The sequence below is a fragment of the Egretta garzetta genome, unplaced genomic scaffold (assembly GCF_000687185.1).
Source record: "Egretta garzetta isolate BGI_Z169 unplaced genomic scaffold, ASM68718v1 scaffold60, whole genome shotgun sequence".
Taxonomy (NCBI): Eukaryota; Metazoa; Chordata; class Aves; order Pelecaniformes; family Ardeidae; genus Egretta; species Egretta garzetta.
The window spans coordinates 197425-217781 of record NW_009258269.1 but is presented as its reverse complement, the minus strand read 5'-3'; the positions used below and the strand labels follow the sequence as shown (position 1 = coordinate 217781).

Genomic DNA, 20357 nt, shown 5'->3' with positions numbered 1-20357 from the left:
TCTTAATGTACAAGAGCAGTAATACCCCCAAAGTCTTCCTTTCATATTCACCCAACAAGTCTAATATGAAAAATGTATGAGGCACCCTCCAAATGGACAGGAACAGAAGAAACACCCCATCAAATACTAAAACATGCACGGATACAAAGTAAATATAGCTATACTTTTAAAAACACCTAATACAGTAAGTTCTTGCTTGAGGAATTCAGAACAAATCTGCTCAGAAAATTAAAGTATATGAGCCTATACAGAAAAGACACAGTACTCCTTTTTTAATAACAATGCTCACTGTACTTATATTTTGCACATCCATTTTATCAAGGAAGAATAATAGCAGAGTCACAAAGACAACATTTATTTTCCCCCCGTTGTCCAGACAGGCCTAACGCTGGACTCTCTTTGCCCCTAGTATCCTCTGGGCCTTCTCACTGGACATGAGAAGACAAATCACAGACATCCTAGTCATATTCTCAACAGGTTCATTGGCAGCCTATTCTGACCTACACATGTTACTCTCAGGTCAGCTGGGAGCTCTGCAGGGAGACACAATGCTATACCTCTCAGCCAGGCTTAAACTGCACTGTTAATGCACTAGCACACATATTTTAAATTGAAATTACAGTGTCTAGTATTAGGACTTTATCCAAAATTCCCATATTCCCACCTACAGCGCACTGCTGTACTAAACAGCCTATTTAGAAAAAGCAAAATTGTCTTCAATAATCAAGCAATATGTTATATTGACAATCAATTATTCATAAATACACACAATGAAAAATTACACAACTTGGGGCAGATGGTGTTATGGTACTAGGCATTCCCCATATATACTCATGGTAGGAAAACACATGGATTTTATTATGAGATTTTCAAAATCCAGAAGTAGAGCAATGAAAACAGTAGCATTTTGTAAAACTTGAGACCGTGGTTAGAGAAGATGGCAAAATTTTTCCTGTTACATAAAGTCTTCCAGCACACTGCATGGATATCTTTCTCAAGGGCACGCAATCATCCTGGTAACCCCTCATTAATGACTGAAACGTAACAAAGCATGCAATACCATTTTGCTAGTGTTTGAATTTCAGTTTGAGAGGAGCATATACATTCAAATTGAAGAGTTCTGCAGCTCACAAATGAAGGCAGAAGAATCATATTCAGTGTATGAAAGTCTAGGCAGAGATCATGTTTCTTTTTCCTAAAATGAGATTTATGTATAGGGAGATAAAATAATTCCAATAAAGTAATAAATGGTTTTTATTTTCTGAATCAGTATAATTGAAACTAAAGATATCTTTTCTCTGTATGCAATGGAATTCAAATTCAAATAATACATTCTCAAAGTTAAAACAAATGGAAATATTTCACAACCGCAGTCTGGGCCCTTACTGTTTATCCCTCTCTGTGCAGGTGTTGGCTTCAGTTGGATACTTACTTAATTACACAGTGATGCATTTTAAAAGGTGAAAGTTATCAATGCATGTTACAGCCAACACATGAATGTAAAGAATACTACAGATCTGTGCACAACACAAGACACCCATATTGAAAGAATTCCTGAAAATATTAGCGTGGGCCAAAACGTAAAGTGAATTCTGTATTGAAATTGCTTCTGTGCCATAACAACAAAGTCCAAATTTTGTTGTTCTGAGAATAGCAAACAAGATCCTGTGGGATGATGGGAAGGGACTTTGTTACCGAATCACCATGAGACACTGCAGATAGTTTTGGCCTCTTCATCGTCTGTCTAGAAAAGACACAGACTACCCGTGCTCAGAAATAAACAGGAGAGGTAAACACTGTAAAGGAAGAACAAACTCAGCATGTATATTATGAAAAGAGGGTTCACCTTCTGGAATTCCAAGGGAGTAAAAACACACTTTCGATCTTTTTCCTCACCTGCACTAAGATTTTGAGTGAACAAGCCCCAAAATTGAGACAATAAACACATGAGGTTGTCAGATGTTGCCACTTTCAGCTATTGTTGATACTCTAGTGGAAAACACAACATACGCTATGAAATAGGACTGAAATGTCAAGGAGGATAAGGGACTAGCAGGAAGAAAAAAAAAATTAAGTAACTCCCCCTTTTTCACCCCTTACGCCCAATATATGGAGAATGATCTTTTGTTAATATATGAGCAGCTGACATCTGAAGAATATCCAGAGCTCAGAAGTGTCAGGTAAGGTAGGGGTAGCAGAACAAAGGTGCCAAAACCCGCATATTCGATGCATGGCATAAATTGCCTATAGCAGTCTTCTCAACAAAGACACACAGAAAAAAAGGTGGTGGGGAGTGGCAAACTGTCACCACAGGATCATGTAAATGTAGCTGTTAAGTTTGCTACTCAGGAAAAATATCGTTAAGTTGTTATACCACGCACCGTTGTTATAACTAGACAATGAGAACATTCAAAGGCAAGTTTCCTGAACATCTGTAGTCAAGCACCAAAGGCCTGCAAAGCAGCGTGCACTCTCTCCTACACACACAGATGGGGATACCTGCCTGTGAACAAGCTACTTACATAACAATATCTACATGTAGGTACAGATACGTTAACATTTTATAAAGCCTGGATATAAATTTACAATAATCCAAGGTGAAATATGTATGCATACTTTTACACAAACATCAAGTACTTCCCATTATTTTTTCAACTACCAAGAAAACAGTAGAATACCAGATTTATAGGAGAAAGAATACTGAAATTGTATGTTATGAACCAGCTATTTGGACACTTTCCAACTCACCAACCTGTCACATTAGATAACTTCCATCTCCCTGTAAGCACTCAAGCATTTCTTCAAGAGAAAATCTGAGTTTTAAGTACACTTGTGTTTGCAAACTAACACTGAAAACAAAAAGAATCCAACTTGTGTACTATATGTATACAACTGAATTTATTCACTTTAGAGAAAAGTATGTTTTATATCTTATCTCCTGACAGTAAACCTTGTATTAACAATGTCCAATATATGATCCCAAAGAAATTCTGAGATAGAAATGTTTTCTAATCCATAAAGCCTTTTGTTCTGAAACAGCCAATGGAATGTATCATCTCATCAAAGGAAATGGTTGAATTTTTATTTTTATTAGAGTAGAATAAAGGAATTTCAAGTACCATAGTTCTGAAAAATATATTCAGAAATAAGATTATCATGATTTTATCCTTCAGTGCATCTTCAGCACTTCATGTGAAATGGCATTGCATCATCTCAAAGTACCGCCAAGCCACACTCAATTTTCATTCCTAAAACTTGCTTAGCTAAGTCCATTTTTCTGATGCAGTAAATATCACAGCATCTCCTCTACCCAGTCTCACCAACCTGAAGTAATTTTCAAATCTTTCTGTAATATTACTCAGAGATAAAATCCTATAATCCCTTCCATCACTGAAATGTTCCCTTTCTGAAGTCAGAAGCTTACATCCTACCCTGCACTACTATCTGTGCTAGATCCTCCTCTCCATTCACCTTGATCCCACCTTGAGGTGGTTCACAAAGCCTGCTAGTAGGATTTGTAAAAAAGTTCATGCCTTCTTCTTCGGTCCTCATTTTTTAGGTGCTTAAGCAAGGTTCACCCTGCATTACCAAAACCACTGTAGCAGGGCACATTTGAGCACACACAGGAACTCCATATTCTGGAAATGTTCCATTGCAAGTTCAGACGGGAAGCCTAGGGAATTGTCAGAACAATCATTAAATGAGTCGAGCAGAACCATGCTACAGATGCTGTAAAAACATGTAACTAGGTGTGGAAAGGTTCCGACAGAATAACATCTCAACTGTTCTTGCTATCTGATACTGACAAATATCCAAATCCAGCTCCAACCCAAAATAAGTCTATGGAAAACCTCCTGCAACCTGAGATAATGCAGGAAAATATGCAGAGGAATTCAGAAGCAATTTGATCTTTTTTCCCCCTCATAAAATGAAAACATCTTTTATTTTTCCCCAAAATATGAACCTACAGTATGTACTGGTAAGTTTACAAACTGCATTTAAAAAAAAAATAAATAATCTGTCACTGATTAATTCAATAGTGAAAATGAATAATGTGTCAAAAATACTCAACAGACATTTTAGGATGAGAGTTCTTCTCATCCTAAAGATAGGAATGCTTCCATGATCCAAAAGGGTAGGAAGTTTTCAATGAAGTATGAGCCATATTTATTCTATCTTTAAGGGTATTCACATCAAGAGAATGCTACAAGATGCTTATACAATGCTATTCTATTATCATTCTACTCCAGACTCTCAAAATCCCCCAATAACCTGATGCTACATACAAGAGCCTGCTATAAACATGAAGGTTACCTTAAATTAAAGGCAAAACTATTAAAACCATTCTGCAGTCTACCAGCCTGTGATTAATTCCTTTCTGGCCTTACTGAACCTAGAAGGTTGCAGAAAATAGGACTGAACTCCACTGAGGTTCCCTAGGTTATAAAAATGTAAGATGTTCATTGTAATCTGTCCTAGAATGACTTACTGTGATTGTTGCTTTAGATGTTACCTTTGAGAGAATACTGAACAAAGAAAACTGTGGATAATAACATTAAGAATTCTGACAGTTACAGAACCACTAAATTATTAAATTGCTTTATACTTTTAGATTTTAAAGATTGCTACCATGCTGGATAGAGTATTTTTCATCCCAGCTCTAAGTTTTACATCTCAAAAGAAAAATCTATCTCATCATATTTTTTGCCAACATGCATGTTTTAAAACTTGTGCTGCACTGAAAAGAAGAAAGAAGGCAAAGCATCTGAACTTGGCTTAGGTCTATGGATGGAGGTAGAATATAGAGTCAACTCAAACTATTGTTTACATTTCGGCTTGGGGACGAGGGGAACCCAATGCAGTTCAGCTAAGGTTGCATCATTGTGACAAAAAGGCAGTAAAAGGGGAAAGAAAAAAAAATTTCAGCATCATCCGGTTCCAGCAGTTTTAAATCCACCTCTAGCTCTTCATGCTACCTGGTGATGTATGTTCCACTTTAGTCTGCAGGAATTTCAGAAGCAGCTCTAAACGTATCCTCAACACCTCTCATTATTTTGAGGAAAAAAAAACAGCATGAGTTTTAGAAAAAGTAGATTTGGCCAAATTAATCAGCTTGGCCAACACCTATTGTCAAACTTCCCAACAGAAATAGAAATGAACATGAAGACACTGACAACCAAACCAATGCACTTAAAGCATGAATTCAGACTAGCTAATCAAAAAGTTTTATTTCAGACACTGATTTTTCTTTTTGAAAGGCAGGGCCAAACCTGTATACGGAATGAGTCCTCTGCAGTGTTTAGTCTGTCATCCAGCCATTAACAAGCACGCAGTTCAGAATGGCTGCAACACATGCAGCCTCTTGGCCTGCCAACAGCTTAGGAATATCAGAGAGATTTGCAACATGAAGGGAAAGTGACAGTCACATAAATTTCTTAGAAACTGAAGACCATTATTCTTCCACCTAGGAAACAGCTTATTATCAAACACAAACCCTAATTAAATAAATCAAGATGGCTCTTTAAAATGAAAATGTCCATCTAGCTGAGTATCATAGAAAATCTATATTATACAGGATAAACCACAAATCAGACACAAGATAAACCTCCTCTGTCTGAATATATTATCTTACAGTTATTACAGCTCTGTCAGCTATCATTCTATCTATAATGCTGTTTAATCTTTGGTAGATAGATCAACTGGCAGTGGCAAAAATAGAGAATGAATCAAGAATTTTAAAGTCCTGATTTTCAAAAGTACAACACGGTATATTACACTAATCATCCTCCTGTTGAAAGCCCTCACAAAACACTTTTAGCCTAGTGACTTCGTTTATTTTTTGAAGAAGGTATCTCCAAACTTGCTTTTCAAGAAATACTGGCTTTAATACACACATAAAAGAAAAGCAAAATACTACAAATAGATGTCACACTTTCACTACAAGGAAGAACACTTTTTTTTTTGGAGCTAACTAGTAAAATGGAAAATTAAGGTATCAAACTGCAACTGAATGAGTTTGAAAACCATGTCAAATATTCAACTTTTTCCACAAACTGCAGAATACCCCCAGAACCACCACACTCACATGAGCACTCTTCCAAAATCCCTACTTCCCTTTGCTACATGCTTTTTTACTTCATACAGTTTCCCATAGTCTCCACTTATCCTTACCAGCTGCACACCTCCACCCACAGCTTCAGCCATTAAACTGAAATATGAGCCAAAAAATGTGTTTGACACTCTTCCAGAAGTCAGGAAGGCAGAGGCAGGAAAGATGGAAGAATAATTATAAAAAATACAACTGTCTCTTGTGGTCAAGTTTCCTCTGCCTGGCTGGCTAGCAAAACTGTGTGCGCATTTCTAAGAACTCAAAAACACAATCTTGATGTTGGAAAACCAGTTCCATTGCTGTTTCAGATAGAAGGCTTTGCACCTTAGTCTTTTCCAGGCAATTCACAAGGCAATGCAAAGCATGCAGAAATTTTAAAAATAAAGACTGACTTTAACAGCATAAACCAAGCATTAAAAAAACGCAATGCTATCTATCAGTCAGATTCACATACTCAAAACATTGAAAAGAGGAGCATGAAATATGCACCATTTAAAAATAACTTTAACTACCAAGCACCTAATAAGGCCACTTGCTTCAGCAACCAGTGAATGAAGAGACTGGAACAAATCCACAGTGCTAATGAAGCAAAGCAACCAAGGCACAAGGCATTTCCTCAGGACTGATGAGCAGCTGCCCAGGGAAGGGATGGAGAGGAAGAGGCTGGATAACTGGATGCAAGGTCATGGAACCCTGGCAGACAACAAAACCCAGTAAATTTCTCCTACTAAAACTCTTGTTGTTATTACAAGACAACTTTAAAACTGACATAGGCTTTTTGTTATGAGCAATGTAAGTAAAATTAATACATTGAAACAATTTCTATAAAATAGATCCTTAGAATTTTTCATACTTCAGTCAGTGTGAAATAACAAGCAAAACCAGACCTGTAAATTGCTGTGCGAGAAAAGAATGAGGAAATATATTCTGGGCAAGGGAAAATGTTATTTCAACTTAGTGATTGGCAATGTTACACCAATTTGTAATTCTAAACACAGACAGCTATAACTCACTGAAATTCACTAGTTTGGGGTTTCAATCCAAATATTTGAGCATTCCTATCTATACAATTTTTATCTCAGCTTGATTTAATATAAATAAGGGCATCAAAGCTTTTATTACAACAATTCATATGAACCGCTGACCAGTGAGTACCAAGGTAGCTAAAAACCACACAGAATTACATTAGCAATTTGCAAATTAAGAATGCAAGAGTCTAGCTCACATGCCTCTGTAGCCAAAGTAGAGAGCTCTCCTAAAACCCTTAAGGGCTTTTGAGTTGTATTTAAAACACAAAGGATTAGATTTCTAAAGCTTCTTTCTGAATTTAATTGGGCAAGTATCACTTTTAAAGTAGTCCATCTGCCTGGAGCACAGCAGCTGTGATGGGAAGTGGAGAGTGCTACTGCAATATTTGGATAAATTCTCAAACAAAACTGTAAAAAGCCTCCAGTAATTAGTGGATGATATGAGAATTCAGAACCTGGCACTGGAACTTTATTTGCAGAAACTGTTTGACTTGTTTATTGTGTATACTTGTTTCCAGTGAACAAGCAGTATAGTGACAAGCAACTTAATGCTAGCCTATCATGAAAGCAAAATTTGGTATTAATGTACATATTTATTTCCTCGATATCTTACACAACATTTCTCTCTGCAGTGAAATCATCCAACACTCATTTTCTTCTAAAACTTAATAATAGAATAATATCACATCATTACTTCACTTAAATTATATTACATTGCCCAAGTGTTACATGAGGTAACTACTTAACAGTTTGCTATCTTCTGTAACAAGATCGTTCCCACTGCACCCATCTCACCAATTCTTGTAAATTAAATATGGTAAAGTCTGTGCAATGCTTAAATAAAAGGTACACTAAGATATTGGAAGGAGTAAGGCTAATGAAACCACCAGTGAATTAACAGGGAACAAGATTAATAGCAAATTAGCACTATGCTGAGGAATTTAGCCCCAGTCTTAAAAATCACTGTAATCCTAAAAGCAAACTACGTTGGATTATTAAAAATCCCATAGACTATTTCCCACACTTTGCATAAATTTCTCATGTTACCCCTACTGTATTCTATTGCAGCATCTGGTTTCAGATTTTCATGTTACTAAAAATATAGGAAAGATATTTTACATACAGGTACATCTCATGAGTGGGTTTTGAAATTCAGGACTTAAAATTTGCTACTAGTCCACCACTATTCATTGCATATACTGAATTTTGGCTCAAACTATTCTGGAATGATTTGGGTAGGAGAATCCACATTTGTGAGGAAGTCCATCACACAGATTATTTGGGTAAGAAACAGCAAAACCACCCTTAATACCGTAGAAACCTGGAGTGAGAAGTCCTGGCTAAAAAAGATAGAATTTATATGTTCTTAATTTGAACAAGTTATATATAGCGTACACTCCCCTATACGTCCTATCTGAGGAAGCCATAACAAAAGTAAATTTGTAGCAGAAAGGTTGTCAACAAAATTCTATCAAAGTCACTTACATTTTGACATAAAAATATTGAAGCAACAAGATTAGTCTTAGCCTAAGCTAAGCTAGTCTTAGCCTAAGCCTTAGCTAGTCATATGTGAAGCTGCCTACTCACATGGGTGAAGTGCAAGACTTCATTTTCACTTTTACTGCCTTTATATTTTCCTACTGCAGCTCTAGGACATCACATGTTCATTAGCAATGCATAGTTACGTGTCTTTGCCATACCCTATTGTGCCACCAGTCAACACATCATAGCACACGGGTTCATATCCCAGGAAAGAGGAAACAATACACTGCACAACTCTTCAATGGGTAAAACGTACCATTAAACAGCCTGGGGGCGACTGCCTAGCTTAAAGGAATCATCCAGGTGTACACTTGAGCACAAATTATGGACAACCCATCCTGGTACTCAGTGTAATGGATGCATCCATAATCTGCATTTGGAATGACAATGCATTAGCACTTCAAATTTCACTAATAGTACTGTTTATATAGAATAAATACAGAGAACTTGAAAGTGGTCAATGCTCGTTACACCTTAACCTATGAATAGAATGTCTCTGCGGCAAACATTCTCATAACTGAAGTGCCAGATGTGACAAATGGGTTGAAGCTTTATTTTTTGGGGTACAAAAAAAGATCAGTGCTTACAGACCTGAAAAAGACTAAAATACTTGCAAGTAAAAATTTTGATAGTAGCTGGCTCCATAATAAGGTATGTTCTCTTACTTTCCTCCAGTCTTCCCAATGTAGTACAGCATCGTTATGACTATATTATTGTCCTAACTGCTTTTTCATTATGAGCTCTGGACAAACATGACAAACCACTACCCATATATGCAGCCAATTTCAGTCTTGATTCCCAATTAATTGATACTGCATGGGAAAGAGATTTCATCTCCCTATACAAGGTTCTGCTTCCATATTTTAATGGAAACGGATAATCATATCTTAAAATAAATTTACTTTTCCTTGACCAAGAGTTGTACTCAAATCTGAACACCTCAAAATGAGCAACTCTTAAAAAAACAAGAAAAAACAATCCAAGTTTTGTTCGAACCTCAACTTGTCTCCAAATTAAAGCACTCATATTTGTATTGCTCAGTTTTTTGATATTTCATCCCTAACAATAGATTTAATACCCATTTTCAAATCTGAAGATTCAAGTTTGAAGATCTATATTTGGGACCAGGTTCAGGCCTGCACATGAGTACTGATCACAAAGAGAAATATATTACTCTGAATATTTCTTATCTATTTTTGGTGTTTTGTGTTTCAGATGAAGAAAACTTTAGGCACTTTAAAACTCTAAAACACTTATTTAGTTTCTATACAAGTATCTCACTGCCAAAGTTACAAAACCACTGGAGATTAAAAGTTATTAGGAGACAGCAGAAGAAAATTACAGTGTTTGGCAGTTTGCTCATCTACCACTGTTGTCTTTCTACTTTCAGGAAACATTTCCTCTTATTCTGCATTTCCTGGTCATTCGGTCTGGACCACTCTTCTGATGCCAAAGTAGTTACAGAACTTCCCCAAATGAAACAAGCCCTTGGATATGATTGGCCTTGTATTTGCATGAAATGAACTAACAACTGTACATCAACAACTTCTCTCACTGAAACCCACTAGATGCTGTATTTTTGCCTGGTCAGAAGTGGTTACATTTTGCTTAACTGTTTGGGAAGATTAGTTTCATTTGCAACGTTAAAAAGATGGCTGAAGACGACAAACTCTCTCTAAAGAAAACAATTCAGTTCGGTGTTAATGGATATATTCCATCAGTAAAACTATGCATAAGAAATGAAAACACCCCCAAAAGTTATTACACTTGTTATTTAGACAACATACAAATAAAACACATGTGACTGGACCACCATAAAAAAAAGCTGGATCACTAATGGAGAGCTGACTGTCAAATAAGAGCCATCAGGAAAGCCATAGACTTAACCTTACCTTTAAATTAGTTAACTGTAAGCATAATGGCCTGATGCAATTTTGTAATATGAAGATCATGTTAGCTTCAGAAGACAAGGATTTCTGCATTCCCTAGCTACAAGAAAATCTTTCCTTGAATTTGATATTTAATTTCTTGACCTTAGTGTTTTGTCTAATTAGCAATTAAATTTGAAAGAGCATCCCTAAAGAGAGCATGTCAGCTAAAAGTATACATAAGAACAACAAGGAGAATGAAAAGCTTAGCTTCTTCAGGAGTAAGGTATTCATCTGTATCTTAGGAGCAATCTTAATATACAGTTCAAATGACAAATGAAATGGGTCGCAAAGAAACACGTTACTTACAGACTTTAAATTGCGATTCAATGGCCCAGCAAAACATGAAAATGCGCCCAGTGCTATTGAAAAGGAACAGTCTGGATTCGGCTGATTTTATGAGACAGCCACAGCACCGCAGGACCAAGTCTCAGCAGGTTCGATTCAAGGATGATGGTGTGAATACAAAGACAGAACTGGATACTAATCCTGCCCAAGATATTGCATTCGCAACTGGAAAAACAGAAATATTTAGGGATCACACTTTTTTGCTACACCAATCTCCATCTTGTCCAAGGGCTCAGAAGGGGCTTCGGAATATTGCCATTCAAACATCTCCTAGCCTCAGGAAAAACTTCCCGGTTTTTAAAAAGAAAAAGCTGACAGTAAGCAAATCATTAACAGAAATGCCAACTGAGCCTGCAAATTCTGTCCAAGTAAATGGCAATCTTTCTGAACAAGACATTATGTCTTCAGATCTCTGTTACTTAAGAATAACTAATCATGTGGAAGATGGATTTCGGAATAGTGAGGTGGACGGTCAATTAAGTCAAAGACCATCAAAAGCACAAAGCAATGGACCTATCCACACAGACGATTTCTCGGTATCAGAGAAGACAACCGTTTCTACACAGGTGCCTGAATACATACATGTGAGTTTTCAACAAGACAGCAATGTTTCCATGGATGCAGACACAACCATGAATTTAAGTAATTCACTGCATTCTTCTACTGTCATAAATAGCAATGAAAACAACAAAAATGGCATGCTGTCATCTAATTCTGAAAAAGCATATCCTTGCCTAAACAATTCTACTAACTGCAATGAATGTAATCCTCATCCTGACTCTTGGGAAGCAGATAAAAGTGATTCTGAGTCGCTTGCAGCCAGCAAAGAGGCAAGCAGTAAGGAAACTACTCCATTATCACCTCCATCAAATCACAGTTCATCTCCTTGTTTCCTCAGAGACTGTCAAGAGGCAGGAGAGCACAGACCAGATTCCAGCTGTGTGACATTAACAAATGATGATCACACAATATTGTCATTGACCAGCAGTAACGCATCAAAATCTATTCTGACATGTAATACTGAAATCGAGAAAAATTGTACGCAGTCAGATGTTTCCCAGTGTAACAGCTGTTTAGAAGGATTTCACATAAAGTCTTATCTGCCAAGGAATGAAATAAAACCACAAACCAACAAAGAGATTAGCGAAATAAATCAAATTCATTTGGCACATGGCGAACTCTGTGCCCTACAAGGCAGGCTGCAGTCTGTAGAGGAATCCTTGCAGTTGAACCAGGAGAAGATTAAAGTCCTTTTGAATGTAATCCAAGACCTGGAAAAATCCAGAGCCCTCAGTGAAGGGTACGGTGCATTTTAATATTAGTAATTCATCAGAAGTGTGAAGTAGATGTTAGCATTATTTTAAACTTTGCTACTGAAACAAAAAAAAAAAAATCTTTACTGTGATATTTAAAGATGAGTTTGCAAAAACGGTATCTTATTCCCTGTTCTTATGCTCTTAGTAGCAAGGTCAGACATTCATTTAGTGCCAAAGCAGTCCTATTGCTGGAACAGTTTATATCAGCAAAAACGTGCTGCCTTCATACGCAAGCAAAAGTATTACTGGCTAAAGCATGGGGACCACACCGCTCGTTACATTTCATGATATCACAAACATAGCTGCTTAAAGGGAATGCCTTAAGAACAGGAAAAGGCACAATGCCAGGTAAACTTCGAGAGCTTCAATGTGTTAGGAAGATTTCCTGGGAAGGGAAGGTAGGTGCTTAAAAGGGATTAAAACTGTGAACATACAGCATGTGAAGATGGTTAGCAAGAACTCACTTCAGAATCTCAGATTTTAGAATGACTGCTTTCTGCACTACCATAAGAATATATTTATTTTTAGTATGCTCTCACAGTGACTATTAGCCAAGGCTACAAGCATTATTTATGTAACTTATGCATGCAACTCATTTATGCATTATAAATAATAATACTGTAAATGCAACTGATGTCTGAGGATTGGACACCTTTGTAGGACAAGGTTAAAACAGAGCTTTAAATATTTCTGTGCTCAAAAAAGGTTTTACAATATCATAATAACGCTTTCCAAACCATTAACAGCAGCACCTACTTACAGTAAATGTATCTAGGATACATTTTAAAGTTCTGTTTTATGATAATGTAGTATACACATAAAATAATTTTTGTCTTCGAAAACCCCACAAATAAATCTTTTGAAGTGTCAAGAGACTAAAAGTTCCATTTTACTTTTTTTTTTTAAGATAAAACATTAAGTCTATGTTATCATACATCTAACTTTTATACTTAGCGCAGCTAGCTAGGCATCTAGAATAGTAATTTATGCACAACTGGTTTGTGTGTCTAAAAGTTCCATTTTACTTTTTTTTTTTAAGATAAAACATTAAGTCTATGTTATCATACATCTACTTTTATACTTAGCGCAGCTAGCTTAGGCATCTAGAATAGTAATTTATGCACAACTGGTTTGTGTGTTAAACTGCAACCTTAATTTTAAAATCAGAACATGTGTATCAATGGTATTTACTGACTACAGTTAAGGAATAAGTCTGATACCTTCCACATTTCCACAAACTCTGCTAACATCACCAAAAGAAGGCTGCATTGAGATTTTTGTGTAGGTTCAACTGCACAAAAATAGCACAGGACACTGGCGTGCCCATGTGACTCAGCACTAGGTCTTTGCACTTGTTCCCATGTGGTCAGAAAAGGTTTGTGGAGCTGTGCAAAAACTGTCAGGATACAACTAACTGAAGCCACAACTTCCTATGCCCCAATTTTCTTCTGAAGTAAATCTATTTTGAAGAATTCTTTCTTTCTCAAAGTATTTTATCTGTGAATTGAAACTACCTTCTTGCATTTTTGATGAATAATTTTCCAACTCACACTCCAAATATGAATTTACACTTATTTAAGTAATTAAAATAATGTAAATCAAGTTAACATGCAATTTTACTCTGTACAAATTACCTTTTTTATCTGGAAACATTAACCAGTAATGTCTATCTGGCTGTTAGCCTGAAAATACTTCTGCTAGTTTCCACCATGCCTGCATAAGTTTTTATTCCATGTAACATTTTTCCCATATAATTCCACTCCAACTATCCTGTCTCAGAGGATTGTTCTTGCTCATTTTTTCTATCCCAAAAGCCCATATGATTTTCTAGTACTGACTTTCTAATAGCCTAGACACAACAGACAAAAATCCATGCAGACATACTGATAAAAAAAATGCAAAAACATTTATAAAACAACAAAACCCAAAAGTTTGATTTCGAAGGCAGAGCCGGGGGGGGGGGGGGGGGGCGGCAAGAGGGGGACACAGCGGATTCTAAGTATGCATAAAGCTTAAGCAATCACTTGCCTATAGTATATTTCATACAACTACCACCCAACTATGGTTCTTTACGAAGTTACAGAAAAAAAATGCCCAGTCCTTCTCCCCTGCATGTAGTTCTTATGTATGACAGAGTGGATAAAATTCAGTTGTGCTTGCAAATCTGACCATTACAAAGAGTAACTTGCAGTGAAGCACAGTCAGATTATTCAGCAATATTTATAGTCCATTTCTGTTCAGTTACCACAGGGTCAAACCCAAAAATTTTGCCATATATCTTGAAGTTCCACACTGAGATTCAATTATAAGCTTCAATCCATCTTGCTAGAATCATCTCACAGTAAAACTGAAGTTTTACTTGCGGAGTACTTGCCAAGTACTTGCGGAGGCAGCACAACAACACATGTGAAGAACCCCTACTTTCATTCCAAAAGCAATCAGAAAATTTTTTTGATACCAACTTAACTCCTCTAATCAAATAAAACTCATTAAATGAGTGCTATGCATCCTTCAGATGTAATGAGCCACCAACCTCAAACTGTTTCTAATGCAGATCTCTATCATAAAAATAATTCAACTCTAGTTGGTGTTAAGTATGAAAGTCACTTGCCTTGTTTTCTCAACACTCCACATTTGTATACTATCAGCAGTAAAAATGCGACTTGTTTATACTCCAGTGAGAAAACATGAAAAGGGGCAAGAATGCAAAGCATAAGGGTAGTGATCAGATAGATTGATTCACCAAAAGCACAGATATTCAAATACTTGAAAGTGTGTTTATAAGAAGCAGTCCCATGCCCAAGTGTTCTCATAATGAGTTTTCATGCAAGAACCAACAAACATAATCTTAACAGCATAAGGTGGGAAAGATGCAAGACAAAACCATAAATCAACATGGGGTTTGGGTTTTTTAAAGCAACCTTCTTATTTCGAATTTGACACTAGAACTTTTAGTAAGGATAATAGAATTGGTGAACAGAATTACTTTTATTCATGAAAGATTCAGAGATCTGCTAATGTATCTATAAATGCACATGACTGTCTCTTACAGGCGCAACTTCTATCACACTGGTCAAGACCTCAACAACTGCAGCACCTGTCAGAACACCGCATGTATCATTTACAGGTACTTCACTCCTTCACATAATTTTGTATTGTCCGCATATCTTTCACAAACGAACAACACAATGTTTTGCTCACAGCTATAAAATCCTGTTTTTAACAAAAGACCAAGTGGTATGTGTGAGGTGGTTTGTTTGTTTTCCCAAGTAGAAAACAATTCATATTGCTGTTACCTGAAAGAGGTACTGGACTTCTGAGAATTCAAAGAGAAGATTTCCACTACTGTTTCAGAGCATTATTGTTACTAGCATGCTTTGAAAACCTTTGATGCCATTTCTGATGATGAAATTCCCTTTGCGTGTTACATTTTTAAAGCCAGGACTTCTGTAATAAATTAGCTCTTGGAAAAGATAAACACTCAATTCTCCAAACGCCAGTAAGCTATAGCTACAGTTCATGTTTATGTGCAAAACAACAACAAGGCTCCCACAGTTCTCATTTCAGTAAACGTTTATATTATTATGTGGGACTGCAATTTGAGTGTAAGCTACGCCAAATTTAAACTGAAGTTTATGTTAAACTCTTATGACCAGAAAACTTTGTAGCACTGGGTTCAGGAAGCTATACATGTTTCAAATGCTTGCCAGCCATTAACCAAAAAGCTAGCAGGTACAAAGTCTTGGTTATATTGCACAGGTAGCTTGTCCACTCAGCAAGGGATTTTACAGGGCTTCCACCAATTTATCAACACATTATCTAATCTCTGCAGCCTCAGTTATGAGGCAGAACACACACATCTTCAGTTATTTGATTCTGTAAGATTCATTGGGCTCTTCATAGAATATTAAGCAACGTATCGCACAAACGCAGCATAGCCAGAGCTGGAGCTCACAGTTCGCCATTTTAGATCCTTGCCAGTACTGCCATACCCTGCAGACTTAAAAGAATGACAAGGAAGATGAATGCATTGTCAAAATTTACATATGATATCTTGGGCCTCATTTGGAGAGGTAGGGAATATGTATTCAAACCAAAGGTAGCAGAGAAATTACAATAGTACTATTTTAATCCTGCCTTTTTGCATCCTTTTTTTGTGAGGGACACTTTACTAACAGGACTATGCAGCTGATTAACTAATTAGTTAAATCACACACTCATTTTCCTTGCTATACATAACACATTTTTCATGTGCTGTACTGCTTTAAAGTTTTTTTTTTGAAAAAGGTCAGTGGAAAATGAACTTGCCAGTCACATATTGTGAAGATAGTATATTGAAATTAGACATTATGCTGCAAAATTAAGAAGTTGATTTGAAATATCTCCTAGAAATTTTTTATCCCTTCAAAGATATATTAATATGTATTAGTATTCTAGAGTTTTTAAATAATTAAAGATGTTTACTTTTACAAAAATAAAGGGTAAGAAAATTTCTCTTTTAGGTTGAAAACTTCCTTTATTTCAAAGAATATGGCAGACCATTAGCTTTGCCAGTTTGTAAGCACTATGACTTAAAATTTTTTTATGGATATAATGAATAGACTATATCCACATGGAAGTGTTTTTCACACCGCATTTTCTACATGAGCCAAATTCATTAAAAAGCTTAATAATCTTGTTAGGTAAGTCAGGGTTGGACACAGCATTGAAATCTATTGTTCAATATACAACTTGGTCGAGTACTGATGTCCTAACCTGCTGTTAATGAAATCTCAAACTAATTGACATGTCACAAATTAAACACCACAACTCCTCTGAGACAAAACTGTTAATCTTCTCCGCAGTCCACTGGATACTCTAGGAAGTTACACAACTTATCCAAGAGCATAGATGAATCTGTACAAAAAGGAAGATCCAAGACAAAACAGATTTCCTTTACTTGGTCACTGTCTCCAAACAATCTCTGTGCATTTTTATTGCACTATATGGGAACAAAGGTCACTCTCTAGAATTTATGTACAAACTATACCCTTTATCACAGGATGCCTTCTCTCTTCAGACAAATAAACTATGATGCTTACCCTGTGTTTTCAGTTTACATAGTTTCAGTACAGGAAAGAACCTGAGCAACAAGCACAAGTATCTGAAGGAAAGAATGGAGAAAGTAACAAAACAATGATGTGCCTTTTTGATTCACTGGGTAATTTATAATGATAACAGTGCCTGGAGGCTTACAGTTCCTCTGAAGAGTTTCTAGTTTTAAGAGACTAAACAGGACACAGCAAGGAAACATAATAGCTTTCACTTTACAGAGATGTTCCACAAAATGTGGTTATGAAAAAAGCATTCTGAGTAACTAATATTGTTATCAGTTTTTGCTCTAGACAAACCCATGCAATTCCTGTGATTTAAGTAGCTTAGAAGATCCATGCAGGTATTTTTTCCACTAACACAGAATCACTGTTGTCATTAATTATAGAATCAAGTGTTTCATCTTGTTCCCCGTCTTCCTGCTCTTAAAGAACTTAACTCATCAGTGATTCAAACATGGTACAAGCAGAATGTTGGGTTACTGTCAATGAACTGTCTTTATCATGCACATTTTAAGCAGTCCCTGAGTCAAACAATATACTCATCTCATACCGATCCAAGTGTGGATTACACCGGTAGTAAAGAGTAAAAGTAATAAAGAGCTTTTCAGTCTAACAGTGACCAGGTATATTGCAGCTGTAAGTTCATTTACTGCTTTACTAACTATCCAGCGGGGTTATGTGAGATGACTTGACACTTTTAATCTAGATCCTGCAAGACAAATGTTTGTAGTGTAATAAACAAATTCAAGTAGCAACCTCTTGCTTCTAGAGATGATCTCTCCAACATTAAATTAGAAACTTTGAAGAAAGGAAGAAACAAGGAGCATGAGCAGATGCTATCCATATGCATGCTATAATCAAAATATCGCATTCTCCAGCATTCGTGATCTCTGACTACTGAAAAGTATTAAGTTGCAGTTTTAGCCATAAGCTGATAAAATTGAAGAGACACTGATCAAATTTGTCATTTATATCACTTTCTTCTACTACTTTTATATTTATCACATGTTGCTTCCTGTCCAGAGATCCCTCTCCAGTTCTTCTAAATTAGAATAATCCTATTGCTTTATTTTTGCCAGCTGAGTTACTGTATTTCATTAAAAAAACAAACCATATTAATTATAAGGGAAACAAGCTTCAAGTTATTTTTAATGTACTATTCAACGTTTATGGATTTCTATAGACATACAAATACTCACAATTTAACGACATGCATATTTACTAATTTTACAGGTTTCTTCTATTCAGGGCCTTAATGAGACATCCCAACATCCCTCTGATGATGCCTTTTTCTGCCCAAAGAACTTGCATTATGGAAAATACAACCAGATCCTTTCTGTTCTCCCCTCCACCTGCTAAAACATCCACAGCAGATATAGCTGATACAACTCCCACCCTCCTGCCCAGAAAAGATGGCTTAATTAAAGAAAACACATACAGTGCTGCATCTTTTCATTTGTTTGGTTTTTTTCTTTCCTCAGTTTGTTTTTGTTTAACTGTACTGGTTGCATCAAACTGCTTAATCACTGTCCACATAGATTCTTTTGAACCTTACATTTATTTCTGTGCATGTATCTGCTCTTATCTAGTTAACATCTTGGCTCTCATTTGACATCATTGAGAATTATGGGTTTCAGTGGAGAAAATGAGTTACATTTTACTTTCCTCTAACTAATACCACTTATCCCAAAGACTTACATATTTGCATAATATCATATATTTTTGGTCCTAGCAGGTCTCATAGCAGGAGACATTCACATTTAACAAAGCTAAACGTGTGAGAGTTTTGAATTCATGCCAGGCACATGACTGAGTTAGGTTACAGTATCAAAATCTGACCAGTGAATAAAATGCATAGAAAGGTCACCCTAGTACATTTTCATTTTTTTCTCCCTTAATTTTTGTCCTATTGTTTTGGGCACAATGCTGGAGTTCTTAACTCATATAAAGAAAAAGGTTTCTCTCAGAAAAGATTAAGAGATTAATTTATTTTCAAAGCAACAACCTATACCAGCCTTGTGTTTTAACCAGGCTCTAATATTGAATAATGCCAAATTATTCTAATGAGGTAAGCATCCTTTCCACATGTTTTCAAAGAGGGAATTTCTCACTTCATCTCTTCATTTTTCCATAGTGTAGAATATGACTTCAGGCAACAAGAAGGAAGATTTCATCAGATTTTGAAAACACTGGATCATGCAGAGCAACATCCAGCTTCAGCTTCACCTCAGAAGCTACCATCTGATCATCCAGCTCCCGAGAAAAAGGAGTTAAGAAGAAAAACAAAAAAGGTGAAAAGAAAATGCTTCTGGTGGATTTGACTTCCTTATGGATCCTTTTACATTTCAAAAGATACTAGAACAGAAAGAGGTTTGAGAGCACACACCTGGAAATGTGCTATTACAAAATCACAACGCTGAAGAATGTTTAATTAGAGTATCTGAAAAATTAAAAGAATTGAATTTCCTTAAATCATCTCACTGAATAGAGATGCATTGAAGATACTATTTTCAAAAAGAAATTGTTTCTTTCAAAAGGAAGCTTTCTCATTTTTTTCCAAGGACACTTTCATAGGCTTTGTAAGACATTTTTTTCAACTTTCCAAAAATAACAAGGTTGAAATCTGTACTTCAAAAAACAATGGTAGACAAAGCTAAGGGTGTCTCAGTCTTCATTTCCTATTTATAAGCAACATGGACTAAAAGAACTTTATTGACCTTTAAACAAACCACATGGTCAAGAACAAAATCAGGGGAATCTACGTCGTTCAAACAAATCCTTCCTCAAAGGAGACAATGAAAATTATTTCACATCCCCACAAACATTTTTGTTGCTGTCATCTAGTATTTAACAACAAAAAAAGAATTCCAGGTTAAGTTTTACTCTGCTCTTTTATTGGTTCAATTTAAAAAACATTTAGAAGTTTCAGCCATTTAATAGACTTCTCTGCAAAGAATCATAAACCAAGAGAATATCGCATTAATTCTAGTCTT

At 36.1% G+C, this 20357-nt stretch overlaps 2 protein-coding genes across 2 annotated transcripts in view; one reads left to right on the top strand and one right to left on the bottom strand.

Moving 5' to 3' along the window:
* Positions 1-20357, bottom strand: part of DOCK2 (dedicator of cytokinesis 2) — a 194826-nt gene that overhangs the window by 91163 nt on the left and 83306 nt on the right. The gene's annotated exons all lie outside the window — the stretch shown is intronic.
* Positions 10877-19685, top strand: INSYN2B (inhibitory synaptic factor family member 2B). The gene is made up of 3 exons (XM_035889030.1): positions 10877-12255; positions 15324-15398; positions 19499-19685. Exons 1-3 carry the CDS (start codon positions 10877-10879, stop codon positions 19683-19685), a joined length of 1641 nt encoding a protein of 546 aa, XP_035744923.1.